The following is a 23,833-nucleotide window of genomic DNA, read 5'->3' as shown; positions in this document are numbered from 1 at the left end:
TCTAACCACCCTCTGTGTAAAAAAACCTTTGTCTAACCTCTCTTTTTAATTCTTTCTGTAATTATCTTAAGTGGAAACAATCGATCACTATTCATCTGGTCATAACCCTTCATAATCTTGAAGATTTCTATCAGGTCACCCCTTAATCTTCTAAGCTCCAGTGAAAAAAGCTTTAACTTTTCAAGTCTCTTCATAGCTGTAACCCTTCCTCCTTGGTAACATCCTAGTGAATCTACACTGTATCTTTTTCATCACTTTTATATCCTTTCCAGAATGAGGTGCCAAAACTGTACACAATACTTCAACTGCAGCCCACAACATTACTTTTGACCAAGGATTTTGTTTGCCTTTTTATGATCTTATTATCCACTTGCACCTTGAATCATAGAATGGTTACAGCATGGAAGGAGGCCATTCGGCCCATCGAGTCTGTGCCGGCTCTCTGCAAGAGTAACCCAGCTAGTCCCACCTCCCTGCCCTATCCCCGTAGCCCTGCAGACTTTTTCCCTTCAAGTACTTATCCAATTCCCTTTTGAAAGCCACGACTGAATCTGCCTCCACCATCCCCTTCAGGCAGTGCATTCCAGATCATAACTACTCGCCTGACCTTAATGACCTGTGTAACTGAACACCAAGTTTCAACTGCTGCTCAACTCCATTAAAATCTCACCATTTAAGGTATACTGCTTTTCCTATTCTTACTTCCAAAATGTATTACTTCACAGGTATTTACAGTGAACTGCATCTCCCACCTATCTGCCCATCTTGTGTGCCTACCTATATCCTCCTAGTCATTCATAAATTGCCAAACTCCCACTTTGGAATCATTAGCAAATTTCAATATTTTCTCTTCAATTCTTAAGACCAGATAATTTATGTATTTAGTAAATAAGAGCAGCCCTGACACAAATCTCTGTGGAACATCACTCACCACCTTGTAAGGTCATCTTCATTCTTCGAACATGAAGCATACTCTACAGATTACTGGGCACAATTGGGTCAGCCTGCACAATGTTCTGGGGAAAACACATGGTGGCTGCCGATTTTTAACCCAGGCACTCATTAACATCAAGTAAATAAAACCTGCATTGTAATCCTTGCTCCCATATCCTACAAAAGCCCTGCACATGTGTCAGAGCAGCAGTTCATTTTGACCATTAAAAAGAGTTTAACAAAGCAAATTTAAAAAATATGATGTGGACCCCCTACAAGGCCTGATAGGATGATCAGGTGAGCATTTGGTGTGTGGAAAATGCTTCATATTTTAACAACAACTTGCATTTATTCTAGCACCTTTAATGTAGTAAAATATCCCAAGGCGCTTCACAGGAGCGTTATCAAACAAAATTTAACACCGAGCCACATAAGGAGCTATTAGGACAGCTTGGTCCAAAAGCTTGGTCAATGAGGTAGGTCTTAAGGTCTTAAAGAAGGAGAGAGAGGTAGAGAGGCGGAGAGGTTTAGGGAGGGAATTCCAGAGTTTAGGGCCTAGGCAGCTGAAGGCACGGCCAGCAATGGTGGAACGAATAAAATTAGGGATGCGCAAGAGGCCAGAATTGGAGGAGCGCAGAGATCTCGGAGGGTTGTGGGGCTGGAGGAGGTTACAGAGATAGGGAGGGGTGAGGCCATGGAGGGATTTGAAAACAAGGATGAGAATTTTAAAATGGAGACGTTGCCGGACCGGGAGCCAATGTAGGTCAGCGAGCACAAGTGTGATGGGTGAACGGGACTTGGTGAGAGTTAGGATACAGGCAGCAGAGTTTTAGATGAGCTCAAGTTTATGGAAAGTGCAAGCTAAGAATTAAGAAGACCTGAAAAGGTAGGTAATCTTCCTTCCTTTCCATTTAGAATCCTCCACATATTAACTCAATAGTAACTAGAACTAGGAAAAGGGAGGCCTTCGTAGAGATCCCAGCTATCAGGACAGATCTTTAAAATGCGCCACTAGGACCAGGCAGTACTGTTTTGTAGGCTTACGAAGTTACTCCATTTGGCAGCTTTAAATAAATCATCGATCGACACCAGTTTCAAAGATGTCCGTAATTTGGTACTAATTGGCAATATCACTCAAGAGGGTGTGGGAAACGGAAGAAAATGCAAAACTGTGAAAGAGGGGACGCTCTTCTTGTTGATGCATGTCGTTGAGGCAGAGTTAACGGAGCTTTACTCTGTATCTGGCTGTGGTATACCTGACCTTGATAGTGACATTGGTTGCCTTAAATAGGAAGAGTTCCATTCCCCCTCACTAATATCTTAGAATTTCTTAGCTCTGTTGAAGGGCACACAGAGATCAAGAAGCAGTGATTCAGTTAATGCACGGCATGAGTGTTAATTGTATCATGTGATTTATATCAATTAGTGTTAATTGTATTCAGGTGGTGTATGACAATTGGGGACTCTTGTATCCTTTTTATAGGCGAGCTTATCTCGGGTGTGGTGCGTGTGTAAGGGGGATCTCTGTGAATAAAGGCTTGGAAGCAAATGAAGACCAGGATCTAGAATTCAATCCTTCACACTTGGCTATCCAATTTATAACAATGAGGACAGGGATTGTAAGCACCAGAGGCTTGCAATCCAAATGAAATTACTTCATGTAGAGTGAAATCATCAGCAAGAGTTGATAGGATTATATTAAGTTGAGGTGGTCATTGATGAGAGGAAGGAATAGAGTGGGAGAGAGATCAGAGCCCTAGGCAACCCTTAAGTTAATGAAAAAAGTCAGAGGATAAACCATGAGATACATCAATTTGAGAGGAAACTAGATAGTCATGAAAATAAATCTGGTGGGAGGCCATATGGTTTTTAAAAACTTGGGACTGTTTATTTGTTACACTAACGTCCGTGCAGTACTGAGAGAATGCTGCATTTTTTGAGGTGCCATCTTTTGGATGAGCTGTTACACCGAGGCCCCATTTGCCTGTTCAGATGGACTATTCAAAGAAAAGCACGGGAGTTTTTAAAATAGTGTCCTAGGCAACATGTATCCCTCAACCAACACTACCAAAACAGATGATATGGTCATTCATCCCAGTGCTGTTTGTGGGATCTTGATGTGCACAAATTAGCTACCATGTTTCCTACATTATAACAGTGTCTACACTTCAAAGTGAAAGTGAAGCGCTTTGGAAGGTCTTGAGGATGTGAAAGATGCCATATAAATGCAAATTATTCTGTTAAAAAGAGGTTTTAAACTTGCTGGCTGAAGTAAATTCATGGAGTCTGAAAGCAGGAGTTATACAATCAGCAGCGGATTATCCTGCTTATTCTGAGTGAGGGAGACTTCATAAGTTACAGTTAACTAACAAAGTCAGGAATGGGTTATAAGGATTTTTTCCCCACAGGTGAAATAAGGTATCATTCTGTTTGTAGAAAAGATTTAGAAATAATTTACAGTAAAATAAAGGAATTAAAGTTTTGGGTTGCAACCGCAAAATTTTCGGACTTTGCATTCCCAGTGGGAAGCCTGTATGTTAAACCCGGAAATAAAGCCGGGTTGTGGTCGTGACCCAAAAAACAACTATTTTCAACTCCTACCCACCCCCAAACCACCCGTTCTTGGGGTTTAAAATCACCCCCATTATCTTTATTTAGCCTTACGAGGGATAAGTACCACTTTAGTGATCCCCATTGTGTTATGTATCGTCTCTCCTAACAGAAGTGACTACCCCTTAGTCTGTTCTAAGCAGACTCTAAATACTACTTCCTTCATAAGTAAATCATGGAACTCCACTGAATATATACTTAATTTCCTGAACACTATAACCTCTCCATGCAAATTGTAAGTATGTTAATATTGGTCTAAAGTACCTGAACAAAGGATATATCAGGAGCTGGGAAAGGAGTAGTAGTTCTGGTCACAACGTTATCACACAAGATGATAAATCCTATATCACAATAAAGTAGAATAACTCTTATTTGAAAAAAATAATGAAAACATCTTGTATAAGATATAATAAATTGGCAGTCGAACAAGCAGAGACTCTGACACAACATCAGATTTGAAATGCCTCACAAGGTATTAAACAATCACACGGCAAAGAAGTGTTTTCTCAGCTTCAGTTAACACGTTTCGCATCCCTGATCTCAGCAGTGCTTATCCAAACCCTTTTGTTAGGTTTCCAATTTGTATCTGCTGCCCAAGATTTATTTCAGCTCCATCCAATCTCTCAATCATGGTGTGTTTCAGCAACTTCCACCAATTTTCTTAATATCATCTGTAATTATTTTCAAATACTCTGCTAATGTCTCTCTCTAGCCAGTGTGTTTTGTTTTAAATCCTCTGGATATGACACATGCAATTGTTAGCATTTAAAACAGATTTTAAGAAGAAAACTGACTAATAATCACAGCCATATGTCCCTTTCCTTTCTCTCATTCTAGGGATGGTTTGAGCTGACATTATATAGAGTTGGCCATCTGATTGGAGAAAGGTTTGCCTTGTAATAAATATTTGTTCTCAAGAGTCTGGAATTGTCCTTCAATCAATTCTCTTAATCAGGCCTAATTTGCATTTTACAATAAGATTCATTACAAATACTTTCCCCATGATTGAAAACCATACGTTGACTGATACTTGGATGATTATTTGTTCTGCTGAAAGTAACAAAATCCTACTGAAATATACAAATTAATCCTAATTTCTACATGTAAATTATGTTAGTTATAAAATAGTCTTTTTTATCTAGTCAGTCCTAATTGGAATTCTTTAGCAACATTAATTTTACAGTAAGACACAATACATTTTGCTCAGAAGAAAAGCAATTTTGTGGTAAAATTATTCTGTTTTCAGTCAATATAGTTTTTCTTCTGATTATAGCACCTGTATCTTCCTGGCTGAGACCAACTAACTCAACACAGACCAGGAAATAAACTGGGGACCTTCTGGTCTGTACATCTTAGTTCTGCACCGGGCAGTACTATTACCCATTAAGCCATTGGGAGAGCTCCCGATTATAACTTTTAATATAAATAGCCCAAATAAACTTTCCAAGTTCACTACTTCCATAAATATCTCCTTTTCAAATCTCCATAGGGGTTGCCTTATCTGAGCTGTGTTTTTCCCGTAATATTTTAAAAAAACATCTTTTTTCTCCTCAAAAAAATAAAGAATTTGCATTTATATAGTGCTTTACTCAGGACATCCCAAAGAACTTCCCATTCAATGAATTACTTTTTGACTCATAACTGTTGCTGTGTAAGCAAATGCTGCAGGTGCTGAATCATGCTGAAGTGAGCTTCCACGGACAGTGGGATCCCTCTGGTATTTTGCCAAAATGGTCATTCCTTATGGGTAAGCCTGGGGAGTCTTTGAGTGAACGTTGGCAAGCTATCCAAACGTGGCAGGAGCAGCCGATCCTGCATTTACATTTCGGAGAGGGTTCAGAGAAGATAAATGAGGACAATTCTTGAACTTGAAAATTTATGAGCAAGGCCCCCATAGGCCAGTGTATACTTCCTGAGATGGGGCACCCAAAACTAATCATAATATTCCAACTGAGGTCAAACCAACATTCTTTATAATTGCAGTAGCACTTCCTTGCCTTTTTAAATCACTGGCACTCTTCTCCTTTATCTCCCTCCCCCTGTTCACACTGACACTCTTCCTTCCATCCCCCTAGTTCATGCTGGCACTCTGATCCCCATCCCCCAATTCACACGAGCCAGTTCATGCTAACAGTCTTCTCTCCAGTCCCCAATTAACGTCCGCACTCATCTCCTCTTCTCCCCAAATTCGTAATAGCATTCTTCTTTTCCCTCTTCCCAGCTGACACTGGTACTCTTTCCCTCCCCTCCCCCACCCTCCCTTGTCCAATTCACTGAATCAGTCTTTCCCCAACTAGCCTTTCACAGTCACTCCCAGCTCCTACCTGATGCTGCTACTGCTCTGGGCAATTGAACAGAGCTGCACACTGTGCATAGGAATTCCTGGTCTCGCAAAACTATTGAGATATCAGTAATTCCCACTTACACAGTGCAGCAGCATTCAATCACTTGGAGCAGCAGCACTATCATCAAGTAGGAACTGGAAGCAATGGTAATGGATCAAGCAGCAGAGCAGGACAATTTTAACAGAGTTTTGCAATTTTCGCAGAGTCCACAATAAAGACGCAGCCATGATTTTCCATTGGTTCTGGTTGAGGAAAGGCTCACAGAACAGAACTTGGTTTCATTGGCAAATAGAAGAAGAATTGACGTAATCCAAGCTTTTAAAATGCTGAAAAGCATAGATAATGTAGAATGTAATTAGGTTATTTACTAAAACTGTAACTTCAGAACTACAGGACATGATTAATATAAAATCAGAAAGCCACAAGTGCAATTAGAGAATAGCAGATATGTGGCCAAAAGTAGTTAATGTTGTGTTCACCAACTGTCCTTTCAAAAAGAGCTGGAGGTGAATGAATATCTGATTTAGAATGGCTTTGAAGGTTACATGGACACCTATAGACGTAGATGATCAAATATTTACAGAATTGTATAGTTCTACCATGCTGGGACTATGTAAATATCATTGGTGGAATGCAACCAGTCAGGCTGGAAGAATCTAGATTGCAATCTAGATTCTTCAAGCTTGAATTCTAGAATTCAAAATCCTCGTCCTCATTTACAAGTCCCTCTATAGACTTGTCTCCTGCAGCCCTACACACCAGCATGTGTCCTCCACTTGTTCAGCTTTGGTCTTCTTTGCATCCCCCCATCTGGGCCATACACTTTGGCACTCTCTCCTAAACCCCCTCTCCCCCCAACTTTAAAAACCTCCTCAAAACCTAGCTCCGTGACCATGGCTGCGGTCATCTCCCCAAACTCTTCTCCTACTGCATCTCAACACGTTTCCAACTGTGAAACAACTTCGGATGTTTACTACATTATAAACACCAGGGGGAGAACTTCCACAGGGTTCACCCGATCTCCCGCCATAACTTCAGCGGAAGAAACCTTGGAGAAACAGTGTAAATGGCCTTTCTTGCCGTTTCATTAGGGGTTTTGTCAAGGACCCCTGTGGAAATGTCAGGCATATATAAATGCAATCTATTTCTGATACCTTTTTTGGGAGGGAGGTAGTTTCACAACATTTTCTTGTAAATTTTACTTGCGATTGTTCACTTCTCCAAAAGATCAAATAAGCATCCATGACAACACAAAGTATGCTAGATCTATTGAATGACACAGGCTTGATGAGCCAGATTACTTCTTTGTCCTTTCATGCTTTCTTATGCTTCTTGTTTGGCTTTCTACAAACCACCTTCAAAAAATCTATGTGTAAAAAATACACAAGGTACACTTTTAAATTCAATTAGATATTAGTAGACTAGTATTTTTTTACTGCTGCCCAATGACTAGTTAGCGACTAGTTTTCCTGTCCAGTGGTTCTGCAGTCTTTTGAAGTCCGAGATTGTAACTGACACAATCTAACCTATAAAGCAGGCATGTTGACACTATTACATGAACTCATTCATCAGTTCGGAAAAATCCAAGCTAAGTTAAAAAAACGTGAATGACCATCACATCTTTCAGTAACATCTCAAAGCAGTTCACATACAACAAATGTGAAGTACTTCCCCTTATCTTGCATACAACTTCAAATGGGGACATCACTGGAGTGAAGGGCATTTTCAATGGAAAGTAGTTCCCCAGAAGCATGGTTTAAAAAAAAATATTGCAGTTGTGCCCATCCAAATGTAGCCTTGTGGAGATATACCGTGTTGTGTAACCTATTCAGTCTTGCTTGGATGACTAGGTTACATTTTTGGGGTTTTTACTCCAGATAATTTTCTCAGCTCCAGGGTCTCAGACCATTCCTACAGGCAAGTCTTCAGTCCTTATGGACCAGAGTATGCCTTTACATGCCCAATAATTAGGTCATTTGTAGCGATCCCAGGGGTCGACAGAAAACTCTTGTCGCTCTATTTCAGCTACTGGTTATATCGTGTACTCTCACGTGATCTTCCTCGACTTCAGAAGACGGTGGAATAAACACTCCACTAGACCATGGGTTAGGCTATAAACTGCCAAACCGATTTATTATTCAGCAAATTATGTAACAATGATATATTGTAGATTTACAGTAGTTACTGGCTGAGCTAAACCTCCTTAAAAAGGTAGAAAATAAAAAAAAGTTTCATCTGCTGCACTAAACTTCAACATGAACTGGAACTGGCTCAAAATCCCGAGCTTAACTATGCATGGCAGTACACTGTTGACCTTGCACAGAGTCTCTCTGGCCTATGTATATCTCTCTGATGATTTCGGGCAGACTGGTAAATTGGAACAAGATAGACTGAAATACACTTTCAAAAGTTGACCAGGACAAAGTAAATTTAAATCTGTGTCTTAAATAGAGCTGGCAATCATATGTTCAAACAGAAGCCATAGAATGCTTGTATTTGAACTGAATGGCTTAGCCCCTCCCTCAGATACCCGTCACAGAAATACATTTTTTTCAAAAAATATACTTTATTCATAAAATTTGTAGCAAAACATACAATACAGTTATCATATCACATTCCAAACGTACACAATACAGATTATACAATTTGCAGGTTAAATCAAGTACAGTTCAATGAACACATTGGACATAATTACAGTTCATGACACTCTGGGGTGTCTCATTGCATTATACTCAATACAGATTATTGATTATAGATTCATTACAGGTACATTCCATCAATTTGAATTTTACATACTGCCCGGGGGGGGGGTTTTCCCTGATTGCAGCCCCTCGGTATACAATGGCGGGAAGGCTCTAAATGGTTGCCTTTCCCCACAGAGCCTTTGCGGCAGCCACACCCATCCTCAGTCCGTCCCTGAGCACGTAGTCCTGGATCTTGGAATGTGCCAGTCTGCAACACTCGGTCGAGGACAGCTCCGTGCACTGGAAGACCAGCAAGTTTCGGGCAGACCAAAGGGTTAATGGTCTTCCAGCAGCAGCTGATGTCTGTCTCGGTGTGCGTCCCCGGGAACAGCCCGTAGAGCACAGAATCCTGTGTTACGGAACTGCTCGGGACAAACCTGGACAGATACCACTGCATCTCTCTCCAGACCTTCTTTGCAAAGGCGCATTCCAGAAGGAGATGGCTGACAGTTTCGTCTCCAGTGCAGCCTCCTCGGGGACAGTGTGCGGTGGGGCTGAGAGTCCGGGAGTGCATGAAGGATCTGACAGGAAGGGCCCTTCTCACCACCAGCCAAGCTAGGTCTTGGTGCTTGTTTGAAAGTTCTGGCGATGAGGCGTTCTGCCAAATGACATTGACAGTCTGCTCGGGGAACCGACTGACAGGATCCATCGTCTCCTTTTCCCGCAGGGTCTCGAGGACGTTACGTGCGGACCACTTACTGATCGCCTTGTGGTTGAAAGTGTTTTTTTGCATAAACTTTTCGACGAGGGACAGGTGGGGCGGAACGGTCCAACTGGACGGAGTGTTCCGTGGTAGCGTGGCCAGGCCCATCCTTCGCAACACCGGGGATAGGTAGAACCTCAGCACGTAGTGACATTTTGTGTTTTTGTACCAAGGGTCCATGCAAAGCTTGATGCAGCCGCACACAAAAGTGGCCATCAGGATGAGGACCACGTTGGGCAGGCCTTTCCCCCCTTTCTCTGGAGATTTGTACATCGTGTCCCTGCGGACACGGTCCATTTTTGATCTCCAGATAAAGCGGAAGATGGCTCGGGTGAGCTAGGTATGGGCCAGACCTGTGCCAAGTACAGCAACACCGAGAGCACCTCGCACCTGATGACCAGGTTCTTGCCCACAATCGAGAGGGATCGTCGATCCCACAGTCCCAGTTTCTGCTTCACCTTGGAAATACGCTCCTTCCAGTTCTTGGTGCACGCCCCGGCCCCCCCGAACCAGATCCCCAGCACCTTCAGGTAATCCGACCTGACGGTGAAGGGGACAAAGGATCGGTCGGTCCAGTTCCCAAAGAACATGGCCTCGCTCTTGGTGAGATTTACCCTGGCCCGAGGCCAGTTCGAACTGGTCGCAGATGCTCATCAATCTGCGGACTGACAGCTGATCCGAGCAAAAGACGGCGACGTCATCCATGTACAGGGAGGCCTTGACCTGAGTGCCTCCGCTGCCTGGGATCGTCACCCCTCCTGTGCCCGCATCCCTCCTGATGTACTCGGCAAAGGGTTCGATGCAACACACGAACAAGACGGAGGAGAGAGGACAGCCCTGCCTGACTCCAGATTTGATCGGGAAGCTTTCTGATTCCCACCCATTGATTGAAACGGCACTACTGATGTTTGTGTAGAGCAGTTGGATCCAATTGCGGATTCCCTCCCCAAACCCCATTTTGGAGAGCATGTCCATCATGTTCGTGTGGGATATTCTGTCAAAGGCCTTCTCCTGGTCCAGGTTGATCAGGCATGTGTTCACCCCCCTGTCCTGTACGTAGGCAATCGTATCCCTGAGTAGCGCCAGGCTATCAGAGATCTTCCTGCCGGGTATGGCGCAGGTCTGATCGGGGTGGATCACCACCTCCAGGGCTGACTTGACCCGATTGGTGATGACCTTGGACAGAATTTTGTAGTCCACGTTAAGTAGTGAGATGGGTCGCCAATTTTTGATTTCTTCCCTCTCCCCCTTCCGCTTGTAGATGAGGGTGATGATGCCTTTCCTCATGGAGTCTGACATGCTGCCTGCCAGGAGCATACCCCCGTACACTTCAAGCAGGTCTGGGCCTATCCAGTCCCACAGAGCCGAGTACAACTCCACCAGTAAGCCGTCGCTTCTGGGAGTCCTACTCTTCTCAAAGGAACGGACGGCCTTTGTCAGTTCGTCCAGAGTTAGCGGTTGATCCAGACTCTCCCGCTTGCTGTCGTCTAGAACCTCCGTGATAGACGACAAGAAGGACTGGGAGGCTGCGCTGTCTGTGGGCTTTGCGTCGTACAATCCGGCATAAAAGGATTTGCAGATCCTCAGTATGTCGGGCTGCGAGGACGTGACCGAGCCGTCCTCTTCCTTCAGGCTGCTGATCACAGAGCTCTCTCTGTGCACCTTTTGGAAGAAGAAACGCAAGCAAGTCTCGTCCTGCTCCATGGAGCGGACTCTGGACTGGAAGATGATCTTGGAGGCCTCGGAGGCAAAGAGCGAGGCTTGCTTCACCTCTCTGAGTTCCTCCCCGACATCGATCCCCATCGACTGCAGCAGGAGCAGATTCTGCATGCTTTTCTGGAGTCGGGACATTTCCCTTTGCTTCTCTCTCGCCTTCTGAACACCTTTGAGGATGAAGAACCTCTTGATGTTCGCCTTGATGGCTTCCCACCAGTGCATTGGGGAGTCAAAGAGGGGCTTTACGGTTCTCCAACCTTTGTAATCCCTCTTCAGTTCCTCAACGTTTCCCGGGGTCAACAGTTTCACGTTCAGCTTCCATGTTCCCCCTGCCCACTCTCTGATCGTCCTGTAGGTGACAGTCTGCCAGGAGGAGGCAGTGGTCAGAGAAGAACACCGGTGTGACTTTAGTGGATCTGACCTTGAGCTTCGGGGACACAAACAGGAAGTCTATCCTGGAACGGACGGACTCGTCTGGTCTGGACCAGGTGTATTGACACGTCACTCCGTCTGCAGGGTTGCTGAAGACGTCGCACAGCTTGGCGTCTTTCACCGCTTCCATTAAGAGTTTGGACGTTGTGTCCAGTTTGTTGTTGGCTCTGCTGGATCGTCCAGCCGCATTGATGATGCAGTTGAAGTCACCGCCGAGAATGACCGGCTTGGACGTCGCCAGCAGCAGTGGGAGCTGCTGGAAGACGGCCAGCCGTTCACTGTTTCGAGTCGGGGCGTACACGTTGATCAGTCGGAGCGGAGCGTTTTTGTACATTACGTCTGCTACGAGGAGGCGGCCCCCCACCACCTCCTTTACTTCGGTGATGGTGAAGTTGCCTCCCCGCAACAGAATCCCCAGGCCAGAGGCGCGGCTGTCATTGCCTCTCGACCAGATCGACGGCCCGTGGGCCCACCGCTGTGACCATTGCCAGTAATTGCTGAGGTGCGGCAGGCTGCACTCCTTCAAAAATAGCAGGTCGCTCTTGACCTGGGCCAGGTAGTCCAAGGTCGACACACATCGCGTAGTGCATTTAACGCTACGCACGTTGATGGATGCGACTTTCAGACCCATTTTAACAACAGTTTAAAGTCTCACCCGACAGTCCGTTTGCTGTTACCAGCTCTTGGCCGTGTCTTTGCATCAAGGTGATCTTTGCAAAGTGTTGCGTTCCCTGAGTTAAGGTACGAGTCCTGTTCTGCCTCGGAGAGGGAGTCGTAGTTCCACCTGGGTGACATTGGCGGCTTGGTGTCGGGGGGGGGGGGTGGGGGGGGTGGTGCCAGTGCGATCCTCGATCGGCTGGGGCTCCTCATTGTTGCTGCTCCCGGTTTCCCGGAGCTGGTCTTCGCTCTCTGCGTTGCTGCTCCCGGTGTCCCGGAGCTTGTGCGCTGGGCACTTCGCTGCTCCCGGCATTCCGGAGCTGGAGGGTGCTGGAGGCGTTGTCGCTCCCAGTGTTCTGGAGATGGGGGCTGTTGATCCCGTCGCTGTCGCCTTGTGTATTTTTACGCTTTCGATGTGAAGCCTGGCTGCCTCGCTTCTGTCGTCCCTCCTCGTCAGACGCGGGGTAGTCCCTGTAGTCCGACTGCGACTCGAGCGCTCTTTTACCCCTGGTTGTAGTGTCAGTAGGGGCTCGTTTCTTTTCCTCTGGCTTTCTTTTCCTGTTTTTTTTGTTGACAAGCTGCCATTCTCCCTCTGCTGCCTCCTCGTCCATGGACTCTGTCGTCTGGTGGGGAGGCTCGGAGTTGGATGTTGAGGTCTGGCAGTTTCCAGCCTGACTCCTTCCTCGCTCCTTGTCTTCCTGGGTCAGGGTCTTTTCGGGGGGGGGGGGGTCGCAGTAGGTCGAGGGTTCTTGCCCTTCTTTGGGGCAGCCTTGCTTGTTGCCCCCTCCTCTTCCGCTGTGTTGCTCTTGGCCGCCTGGGTGTAGCTGAAGCTGCGTTTGGGGCAGGCCCTGTAGAGATGGCCAACCTCCCCGCACAGTTTGCAGCGCTTGCTCTCCTTGCAGTCCTTAGTCTGGTGCCCTTCCTGCTTGCAGTTCTTGCAGACGGTTGCAGTGCAGGAGGCCGCCACGTGGCCGGATTTGCCGCAGGTGCGACAGACTCTGGGTTGCCCCACGTACATGATGTACCCTCGACTTCCTCCGATGGCGAAGCTGGAGGGGTGGTGGAGGATGTTGCTGTGGGCGTCCACTCTCAAAGTTGCTGTGATTTCTCTCTTACTGGTCCAGATCCCGAACTGGTCGGTGACGTCGACGCTGTTCTCCGCCCTGTTGACGTATCTGGCGAGGAACGTCAGCACATCGACGACCGGGACGTGTGGGTTATACATGTGTACAATCAGCTTCCGATTCCTCTGCGTTGGGAGGGTGAAGGGCGGCTCCGCAGTGAGAATCGCCAGCGGTCCTTCGCTCCCCTTCTCCTCAAAGACCTGAAGAAGCTTCTGGCATCCAGCAACGGTCTTAAAGGTGACATCAAAGTATCCGCTTCGAGGGAAATCCTGTAGGCAGAAGATGTCTGTTGCTTTGAATCCACAACTGTGCAACAAAACTTGCTTCACAAAAAACGCACGATCCATCGGCGTAACGCTTTCAACTGTCTTCACCGTCACCCTGACGGTGTTTTGCACACCATGGCCAAGTGCCCGGGTGCCCTTCAGTGCCATTGCAGTATTGATGGAGCACCTATGCGAATGTAGGGGCGGAGCCAGCACACAAAGAGACCTGGCGCAGCAAAGTCCGCACTTTACAAGCACATAAGGTCATAGCCGGCGTTCTGGTTAGCTCAGATCCAAGGTAAGCTCTAATCAATCGTCCTCCTCCTTCATCCTGGGAGATCTGCCTTGGTGATCACAGATTCTCCCCTGATCAAGGTCTCTCCCCTGGCCCATTTTCTGTGAGTGAACCTGCTTTTTAACTCCATGTGTACCATGACAGAAAGAAAGAAGCCAATAACATAGTACATCCAAGACAAAAATGCTTCATTTTTTAAAATCACAGATGTAGCCGACAAGGCTACCAGTCTGTTGTGCACTGGAATCATCCTTCCTAGTTCTAGATGTTGATTTCCTGCTTATTAATTTAAATATTTAGTGCTCACCAACCTCCCAGAGTAACGTTCCTCTTTAATTTTAACAAAGTTGTGTCTTACAGACAGGATCACCAGTTTATTGATGATCTTGCTGCTAGCATGTGGTATTGCCATTTTGGGAGAGGGAATGGGACAGTACTTATTATTCAAAATATAGATAATGAGGAACTGAGTGGCACAGTAGGCTGGTGTGTTGTCCTTTCACCTTGGGACTAGGTTTGAATCCAACCCAGGCTGATGGAAGAAAAGTTTATTTTCTCCAACAGCTGTAACAATATAAAAGAAATACATTTCCGTAGTTTCAACCCAGTGCCAAGCGCAAAACCATAATTTGGCAAGGATTGGCAGTCTCACTTGAAGTGGGCACGAGAATCGCTAGTGTGGTGCAGTGTTTGGGGGGATGCTTCACAGGATAGGGTTGATGCAGATTCCTGGAAGGAGCATTATTCTGTTACTTGAGTCTAAAAGAACCTTTTCACACATTCTGACTTTAGAGTTATAATAAATAGCAAGATTCAAAATGATAGCAGGTTAGTCAAAACTATCACCGTAACAAGAAGATTCAAAACTACAACACAGATACTGCTTCCGGTTTGTATGGTTCTATTTAGCTGTCAAATCCTACAATTAAGAACTGTACATCCCTCTTGTGTTTTACATATGGCTATATGTCATTTAAAAAAAAACTAAATGTACCCAGTGCACTTTACAGGCAAGTATTTGCTGGAGACAGTTGTAGAAAGCCTCCTTAAGAAACTGCTGACACATGGGAGTGCATTACTGTTTAAACATTTTCACCAACACATTGAACCTGTCACATCTTCAAAGCCCCTAGTTCAATATTAAATGTACCTGCAGCGAACAGCTCTTTATTTCAGGTCCTGAATAATAGTACATGATATTTTATCTGATTTAAATTAAGTTTTCAAATTAAAAAGCTTGGATCCTTTCCAACAGCATTTGGCTTTCATGCCTACCCTCTTGTATCAAATTAATACAGACTATGCATGTTCAGATAAATTAAAAACTACAAGTTAAATGTATAAAAATAATTTCAATCTTTAATCTGTAAAATCTATTTTGAATACACATTAGAAATTTATATGTAATAGGCTAAGTGAACAAACTGATCCACACCACATCAATTACAAATTCACTAGGTAAGGTATCAAATCATTTATATAGAATGAGCTGAACATTTATAATAAATATATATATATATATATATATATATATTTACACACACATATATACACAAACCTTTTGAAATGCTGGACATCGTGGCACAAATTTTGCATGAATTAGTATGTATGAGCTTAACTCAAAAATCCTTGTCATGCCTTTACGGAACTTGGAATGCACACTCATGTTATTAGAGCTAACATATTAATGAACTGTGCTAATTACACCTCATTTGCATAAGCAAATTAACATTAATTAGAAGAAATATTTTCCTCTATAATATGCAAAATGTAAGTCCTTTATAAAACTTCAACAGTATAATTGTAATGTCATGAGAGAACATATTAATGATTTATGCTAATTAGTTAAAATTTAATATGGATATTAGCTTAGTTACAAAACAGACTTTCTCCTATAATTCTAAAATGCCAAGTCTGATCTTTATGAAGCTTAGGGGTGTAATTGTTATTCATTAGGGAGGATGTATTAATGTATTATGCTAATTGAACCTAATTTACAAATTAGGTTAATTACAAATCAACTTTTCCTGTAAATCAAAACCTAGAAGTCCTAGCTTGAAATGTTGAGAATAGAGGGAAGGCCGCAATGGATCTAACTTTAGGGAATAGAACACTGTAGAATGCAACAGAAAGTAGAAACATTCAAGAAAAGCAACTGTTCAGTCATGCATAAACCCCAGCTTATTGAATTAAAAAGGTGTAGGGCAGCATGCCATCCGACTGTGTGGCTTCAATGCTCTGTAAGTGCCAGTCCCTGCGCCATTTCTTCCTGTTATTTTATTTTAGTGTAGCGACAAAATAGCAAAATCTGCCACATAATAAGAAAGTGGTTCTTTGTTTTTCCCCTTTTAACTGTTCAATTTGGAAAGTTTTATTAGCTCTTGAATGATTGTTTACAAACATTAGCTGCTGATCTAATGAATAGGTGTAAAACCCCAACATAAAGATTTATATTATAACTGAGGCCATGCAGTTGCTTTTCAAAAATGATTTGTATGCCATAATTGTGTTCTGCTAGCGCAAGTATTTATTTAACAGTTTCTCATTTAGGCAATACACTTGCTAAAGTAAACTGAATATTAGAACATAGGACTGGAAAAGTTATCCCCAGATAGTCATTAAGTGCACAACAATCCTATCAAGACTCTGTAGACACTTCCACACTAAATGCTTAAATTTGCTAAGACAAGTAAAAAGCAGATTTGGCCCCAGTGAATTCTTGCTTTTAATAAATCGGGACAAAGTGCTCAGACTCGGGATCTGCAGTCCCTGACAAGTGTAAGGACAACGACCTGTTTCTAACTGAGGAGCTGGATTGAACATCACAAAAATTACAAACAAGCTCCAGCTCAATAACAAAAATATCAGGAAAAATAATTTTAAAAGTTAAATGGTATCTTAAACCTTTCTTTTTGCCTTTTACAGAGAATTTCAGTAAGATTTACACAGCTTTCTTTTTTCTCTTGAAGTTGTAAGCACTTTGCTGCACAGGCACACTTTTCTAACACTATGCAGCTCCCAGCATTAAGCTGGTGACATTTATACTTCAAGTGAAGGACACTTTCAGGTTTCTGTGTTACACAAACACTCTTCTCCACTTCTCATACTCTAAATCTGAATGTCCAACACCTCCCATCAATCATGGGAGCCAAAACGAGAGTAGGGGAGTGGGGAGCGAACTGTGGATGCCAACCCGTCCATTTCCCGTTTTCACCGGGGCGAGCGACTAACCTGCTCTCCCCGGAGGCGGGTCGGGCCTTAAAACCTTTCAAGGAGGCTTCAGGCCTCCATTTTTCTGGACTTCCCAATTTCAACCCCGGGGGGCCAGGATTCCCGGGCCTTCTGTTTTATGCCTCATGAAAGGAGGCGAGAAGGCCCGAGACTAATGGTCGACAGCCAGTCTGGTCAGAGAGCTCTTTGTAATGAATGACAGAACACGTCAAAAACACTTAAGTCACTGGTGGATTGGGACCAAGACTTGGAGCATCAAAGCCATGGAAAGGGCAAGAAATGAGAGACTGGATCACATCCAGTCCGAGGGCTGCAACAGAGGCTCGCAAAGCCCACAGTTGGCTTGTGGGATATTTAAATGATTACAAAAACATAAAATGCTGGAAATACTCAGCAAGTCAGGCAGCATCTGTGGAAAAAGAAATAGAGTTAACGTTTCAGGTCGAAGACCTTTCGTCAGAACTGGAAGAAGTTAAAGATTTAACAGTTTTTGAGCAAGTACAGAGCCGGGGAAAGGGAGCGGGGTGGGGGAAAGAGGATGTGAGAAAAGAACAAAAGGGAAGGTCTGTGATAGAGTGGCGGGCAAGAGTGATTAAATGACAAAAGGGATGATGATGCATGGCAAGGAAGGTGGTAATGGGACAAGTAAAGAAACAGAAGAAAGATCTAGGGGAGCTGTCAATGGCTCCTCCCCCCCCCCTTTTCCCTGCCTCTGTACTTGCCTAAAAACTGTTAAATCTTTAACTTCTTCCAGTTCTGACGAAAGGTCATCGACTTGAAACATTGGGCTCAATTTTAAAAGTGAAAAATGGGCGGGTTGGGGTGGGGGGCACTGAAAATTGCCACTATTTCAGACCCGTCCCCAACCCGTCCATTTCCGTTTTTCACCGGGGCGAGCGACTAACCTGCTCTCCCAGGAGGCGGGTCGGGCCTTAAAACCTTTCAAGGAGGCTTCAGGCCTCCATTTTTCTGGACTTCCCAATTTCAACTCCGGGGGGCTGGGATTCCCGGGCCTTCTGTTTTACGCCTCATGAAAGGAGGCGAGAAGGCCAGAGACTAACAGATAGGTGCCCAGAAAGGCACAGCTTGTGGGCCCGGAGGAGCAGGAGTTCTTCCCCCAGGCCCAACAAGCCTACCTGCACCGACCTCCCAACAATTGCGGACCCCCGATCCCCGACCCTCCCCCCCGACCCTCACCCAACTCTGATCCAATGACCTCCAACCCCGATCCTCCCAACCCGACCCCCGATCCTCCCCCTCAACGATCGCGGACCCCTGCGATGACCCCCGATCCCAACACCCACCCAGTGACTAACCCCCGATCCCTCCCCCCATGACTCCCATGCCAACCTATGCCCATCCATGCCACCCTATGCCTATCCATGCCAATCTATGCCCCCCATGCCCCCCCATCCATACAAACAAAGACTTACCTGCAGACGTCCTCTCCTTGGCTGGTCTCCGTCTGACTGAGACCAGCCTGTCACTCAGGCCGGTCAGTCGGACGGGAAACCGACAAAATATAATAAAAGACATCCTTACGTCAAAATCATAAGGACGTCCGGGAAACCCGTACTAAAGGGTTTCCCGTCCTCAATTTGACCCCTCCGGCCCCTTCCCGTCTTGGTTTTAAAATTGAGCCCATTAACTCTGTTTCTTTTTCCACAGATGCTGCCTGACTTGCTGAGTATTACCAACATTTTCTGTTTTCATTTCAGATTTCCAGCATTTGCTTTTTATATAATGAGTATCTCTGTCCTGGACTTTCCTTCCCTTTTAAGCATGTTCTGGAAGGAGCCTAGTACATGAGATCCTTAAACGATGATTTTCAGCAGCAAACATAAATTTTATTGTAGTGAATTATTGCTGAATGGTATAATCAATCGCACTTGTGCAAAGAGGAGTGCTCTGTGCCTCTGTACGTCTATAAAATTCTGATTTATTATCCCCCTGCCTCAGATCTCTGTTGATGCTGCTCTTGAACCATCTGATTCTCCTTCCTTCCCTCCCCGAGGAGAAGCAATTGAGGAGGGCACATGATATAACCAGTATCCGAAACTGATTTGTTCCTTCCCTGATGGCACAGTTGAGATTGGGAACCTGTTGCCTGTATAATCCCAGGGTAAAAACCACAACCCATCACTCAGTGACATAACACAGACGAGCATCAACATGCTCCGTTGTTGCACTTCTTCCTAATTGTGTTTTATTTAAAATAAAATTCAACATCAAAAAGGTACAAAAATAAATATGTTTTTACATTACCAGGGAAAGCATGTGTACTTTAAAAGCCCCATTGGACATTTGAGTGTGAAATAACTGAAGTAATTTTTTTGTTTTAGAACAGCAGTTAATTAACGCAAATTTAGGAAAACAGTATTAAATCGTAACAATCAAAAATAAAGTAGATATTTGATACTTTATTTAACTTCTACTTGTTTCTCATTTAAATTAGACTAGGATTAAAGTATAATAAAAAGGCAAAAAAGAGTACAAGAGTCGTACCTGCTTAGTGATACACAAAGCGTCATCGTGCTCTGTCAGACCACCAGTTTCCATTGTACATCACTGACAGAAAAAGTTTGATCTGCCTTACCGCATACTGGGGAACAAAACAAAAATAATGAACTTAGTTTGAAGAATACTAGTAACATAAAATTACTTTGATTAACCTGGCTCTAAAATGTTGCATTGCACAGAATAATTTGAATAAGTTACATTCTCATGAATACAAATTCTCAATAAATACTTGTTCAGTTGTCTTGGACAGCATGCTTCTAAAGAGCAACTTATGTGAACAAGGCCTTCTGATACAAAATATAAGCTGAAGTGTGTTAAGACATAAATTCGTGATTGTGACTGAATTTAATTAGTGGAATATTTATGGAGACAATTTTCCTGAACTTTTCCCAAAGGTCTGGAAAATGGGGATCGAGACTCAGCATTATGGGTTCCACCCCTTTTACATTGCCCCAGGATTTCCAGGGCTCCCCCGAGGAAAACAGCAGGGTCTGCGCCTGCAATAGGCACAGACAAAACATACCAATGCAGCAGGAGAATGGGGAAAACGACCATTGGCCTCTTTTGACCCATCAGGCCCCAACTCCCACATGTTCCCGCCCGTTAATCTCCTCCCCCAAACAGTTGGCAGTCTCTTTTTTTCCTTCAAGGTACCACCACCACCACTTTTCCCAACATCAGCCAGTTCCTATCTTTATGTTCTTGCCTTAAAGCATTTAAGTATAAATTTTCTGCTTCTCAAAATTAATGAGTGGAAAATCACAGGCTGGAGGTGCGCAATTATTCTGATATGTATTCCCGGTTTTGTGCCAGGAGTTCTCGAGTATTTTTCCTCACTATGGATCTTAGACTAACTTTCCTGTAATTACTAGTTTTGTTTTTTGCTGCTTTTTTTTGAATTACTGGAACTACATTTGCCATCATCCAGTCCTTCTCCAGTACCTATGGAGCTCTCAAAAATATCAACCAAAGCAACACTAATTTGCTCCTTTCGTTCCTTGAGAATTCTATGATGTATCCTGTCTGGTCCCAGAATTTTGTAGATATTTAATCCTTTCAGTTTTTGCACGACATTCTTTACCAACTTCTACATGTGCTATAGGTTGCTTAACCCCATTTACGATGACTAGAAATTATCTGTACTCCTCCTTTATGAGAACTGATGTGAAGAATCCAGTCAATATATCTGCCATATCATGACCATCTGTAATCATTTTACCCAATGTATACTTTAATTGAACCACATGCTCTTCCACCTTCCTTCTATTAAAGTAGTTCTAAAACCTTTTTGGGACCCACCTGTTGTGCTCTAATTTGTCTATTTTTTCTAATATTTCCTTTAGTTTGTTGGTTAGAAAGAAGAAAGACTTGCATTTATATAGCACCTTTCATGACCTCAGAACATCCCATAACGCGTTACAGCCAATTAAGTACTTTTTGAAGTGTAGTCACTGTTGTAATGTAGGAAACACGGCAACCAATTTGCGCACAGCAAGGTCCCACAAACAGCAATGTGATAATGACCAGATAATTTGTTTTTGTGATGTTGGTTGAAGGATAAATATTGGCCCAGGACACCAGGGAGAACTCCCCAGTTCTTCTTCGAAATTGCCCACAAAATCTTTTACATCCACCTGAGAGGGCAGATGGGGCCTCGGTTTAACGTCTCATCCAAAAGAAGGCACCTCCGACAGTGCAGCACTAGAGAGTCAGCCTAGATTATGTGCTCAAGTCACTGGAATGGGACTTGAACCCACAACCTTCTGACTCAGGAGGCAAGAGTGCTACCCACTGAGCCAAGGCTGACACTATTCCTCCCTATTTTTTGCTTCCTTGTATTTTTTTTAAAAACATATTTGAAGATAAGAAATAGGAGCAGGAGTGGGCAATATGGCCCCTTGGCCCTGCTCCACCATTCAATAAGATCATGGCTGATCTTCTACCTCAACTCCACTTTCCCACCCTATCCCCATATCCCTTGATTCCCCTGGAGTCCAAAAATCTATCGATCTCAGTCTTGAATGGACTCAACGACTGAGCATCCACAGCCCTCTGGGGTAGAGAATTCCAAAGATTCATAACTCTCTGAGTGAAGAAATTCCTCCTCAACTCAGTCCTAAATGGCCAACCCCTTATCCTGAAACTATGCCCCCTAGTTCTAGACTCTCCATAGGAACATGGGAACAGGAGTAGGCCATTCAGCCCCTCGTGCCTGCTCCGCCATTTGATAAGATCATGGCTGATCTGTGATCTAACTCCATATACCTGCCTTTGGCCCATATCCCTCAATACCTTTGGTTGCCAAAAAGCTATCTATCTCAGATTTAAATTTAGCAATTGAGCTAGTATCAATTGCCGTTTGTGGAAGAGAGTTCCAAACTTCTACCACCCTTTGTGGGAAGAAATGTTTTCTAATCTCACTCCTGAAAGGTCTGGCTCTAATTTTTAGACTGTGCCCCTTACTCCTAGAATCCCCAACCAGCGGAAATAGTTTCTCTCTATCCACCCTATCTGTTCCCCTTAATATCTTATAAACTTCAATCAGATCACCCCTTAACCTTCTAAACCCTAGAGAATACAACCCCAATTTGTGTAATCTCTCCTCGTAACTTAACCCTTGAAGTCCGGGTATCATTCTAGTAAACCTGCGCTGCACTCCCTCCAAGGCCAATATGACCTTCCGAAGGTGCGGTGCCCAGAACTGTTCACAGTACTCCAGGTGCGGTCTAACCAGGGTTTTGTATAGCTGCAGCATAACTTCTGCCCCCTTGTACTCCAGTCTTCTCGATATAAAGGCCAGCATTCCATTGCCTTCTTGATTATTTTCTGCACCTGTTCATGACACTTCAGTGATCTATGTACCTGAACCCCTAAGTCCCTTTGGACATCCACTGTTTTTAACTTTTTACCATTTAGAAAGTACCCTGTTCTATCCTTTTTTGATCCAAAGTGGATGACCTCACATTTGTCTACATTGAATTCCATCTGCCACAGTTTTGCCCATTCACCTAATCTATCAATATCCCTTTGTAATTTTATGTTTTCATCTACACTGCTTACAATGCCACCAATCTTTGTGTCATCGGCAAACTTAGATATGAGACTTTCTATGCCTTCATCTAAGTCGTTAATAAATATTGTGAATAATTGAGGCCCCAAGACAGATCCCTGCAGGACTGCCAATGTGAGTACCTACCCATTATCCCTACTCCAGCCAGGGGAAACAGCCTCTCAGCATCTACCCTGTCAAGCCCCCTCAGAATCTTATATGTTTCAATGAGATCACCTCTCATTCTTCTAATCTCCAGAGAATATAGGCCCATTCTACTCAATCTCCCCTCATACAGCTACCCTCTCATCCCAGGAATTAATCTAGTGAACCTCCGTTGCACCCCCTCTAAGGCAAGTATATACTTCCTTAGGTAAGGAGACCAAAACTGTACACAGTACTCCAGGTGTGGTCTCACCAGAGCCCTATATAATTGCAGCAAGACCTCCTTACTGATAAACTCCAACCCCCTTGCAATAAATTTGCCTTCCTAATTGCTTGTTGTACCTGCATGTTAACGTTCTGTGATTTGTGTACAAGGACACCCAAATCCCTCTGACTACCAACATTTCTTAGTCTCTCACCTTTTAAAAAATATTCTGCTTTTTTATTCTTCCTACCAAAGTGGATAATTTCACATTTCCCCGTTTTTATGGTCCTTTTAGTCTCCTTATTAAATCACCGCAGTCTAGCTCTTACCATGCTTCTTTTCCAAATACGTTTTATTACAGAATGACTTTCCTTCCTCATCTTAAGTTTAGTTAATAACCTAATAAACCGAGGCATGGCAGGGCAGCTCAGACCCGTCGAATGCACATCTTGTGCCATGTGGGAACTCCAGGACACTTCCCGTGTCCTGGACAACCACAGGTGCAGGAAGTGTCGTCAGCTGGAGGAGCTCGAGCTCTGGATTTCGGAGCTTGAGCAGCAGCTGGTGTCACTGCAGTGCCTCCGTGAGGCTGAGAGTTTCGTGGATAGCACGTTTCAGGAGGTGGTCACCCCACAGCTTAAGAGAGTGCAGGCAGAGAGGGACTGGGTGACCGCCAGACAGACATGGAGGACCAGGCAGGTAGTGCAGGAGTCCCCTGAGTGCATCTCGCTCTCTAACCACTGGTGAGGGAGAGGGTTCCTCTGCGGAGTGCAGCCAGAGCCAAGTCCACAGCACCACGGGTGGCTCAGCTGTACAGGAGTATTGGGGGGGGGGTGGG

At 44.2% G+C, this 23,833-nt stretch overlaps 1 protein-coding gene across 2 annotated transcripts in view; it reads right to left on the bottom strand.

Annotated features, from left to right (window-relative positions):
- pou6f1 (POU class 6 homeobox 1) overlaps positions 1–23,833 on the bottom strand; it is a 182,637-nt gene that overhangs the window by 138,518 nt on the left and 20,286 nt on the right. For both annotated transcript variants that reach the window (XM_067976741.1, XM_067976742.1), the window contains exon 2: positions 19,562–19,658. In XM_067976741.1, coding sequence (XP_067832842.1) covers positions 19,562–19,615 — 54 coding nt within the window. In that variant the 5' untranslated portion in view covers positions 19,616–19,658. The remainder of the gene's footprint in view (positions 1–19,561; positions 19,659–23,833) is intronic.

The sequence above is a fragment of the Heptranchias perlo genome, chromosome X (genome assembly GCF_035084215.1).
Source record: "Heptranchias perlo isolate sHepPer1 chromosome X, sHepPer1.hap1, whole genome shotgun sequence".
NCBI classification, from domain to species: domain Eukaryota; kingdom Metazoa; phylum Chordata; class Chondrichthyes; order Hexanchiformes; family Hexanchidae; genus Heptranchias; species Heptranchias perlo.
Note: the sequence above shows the minus strand (reverse complement) of the source record. Positions and strands in the feature narration are given on the sequence as shown.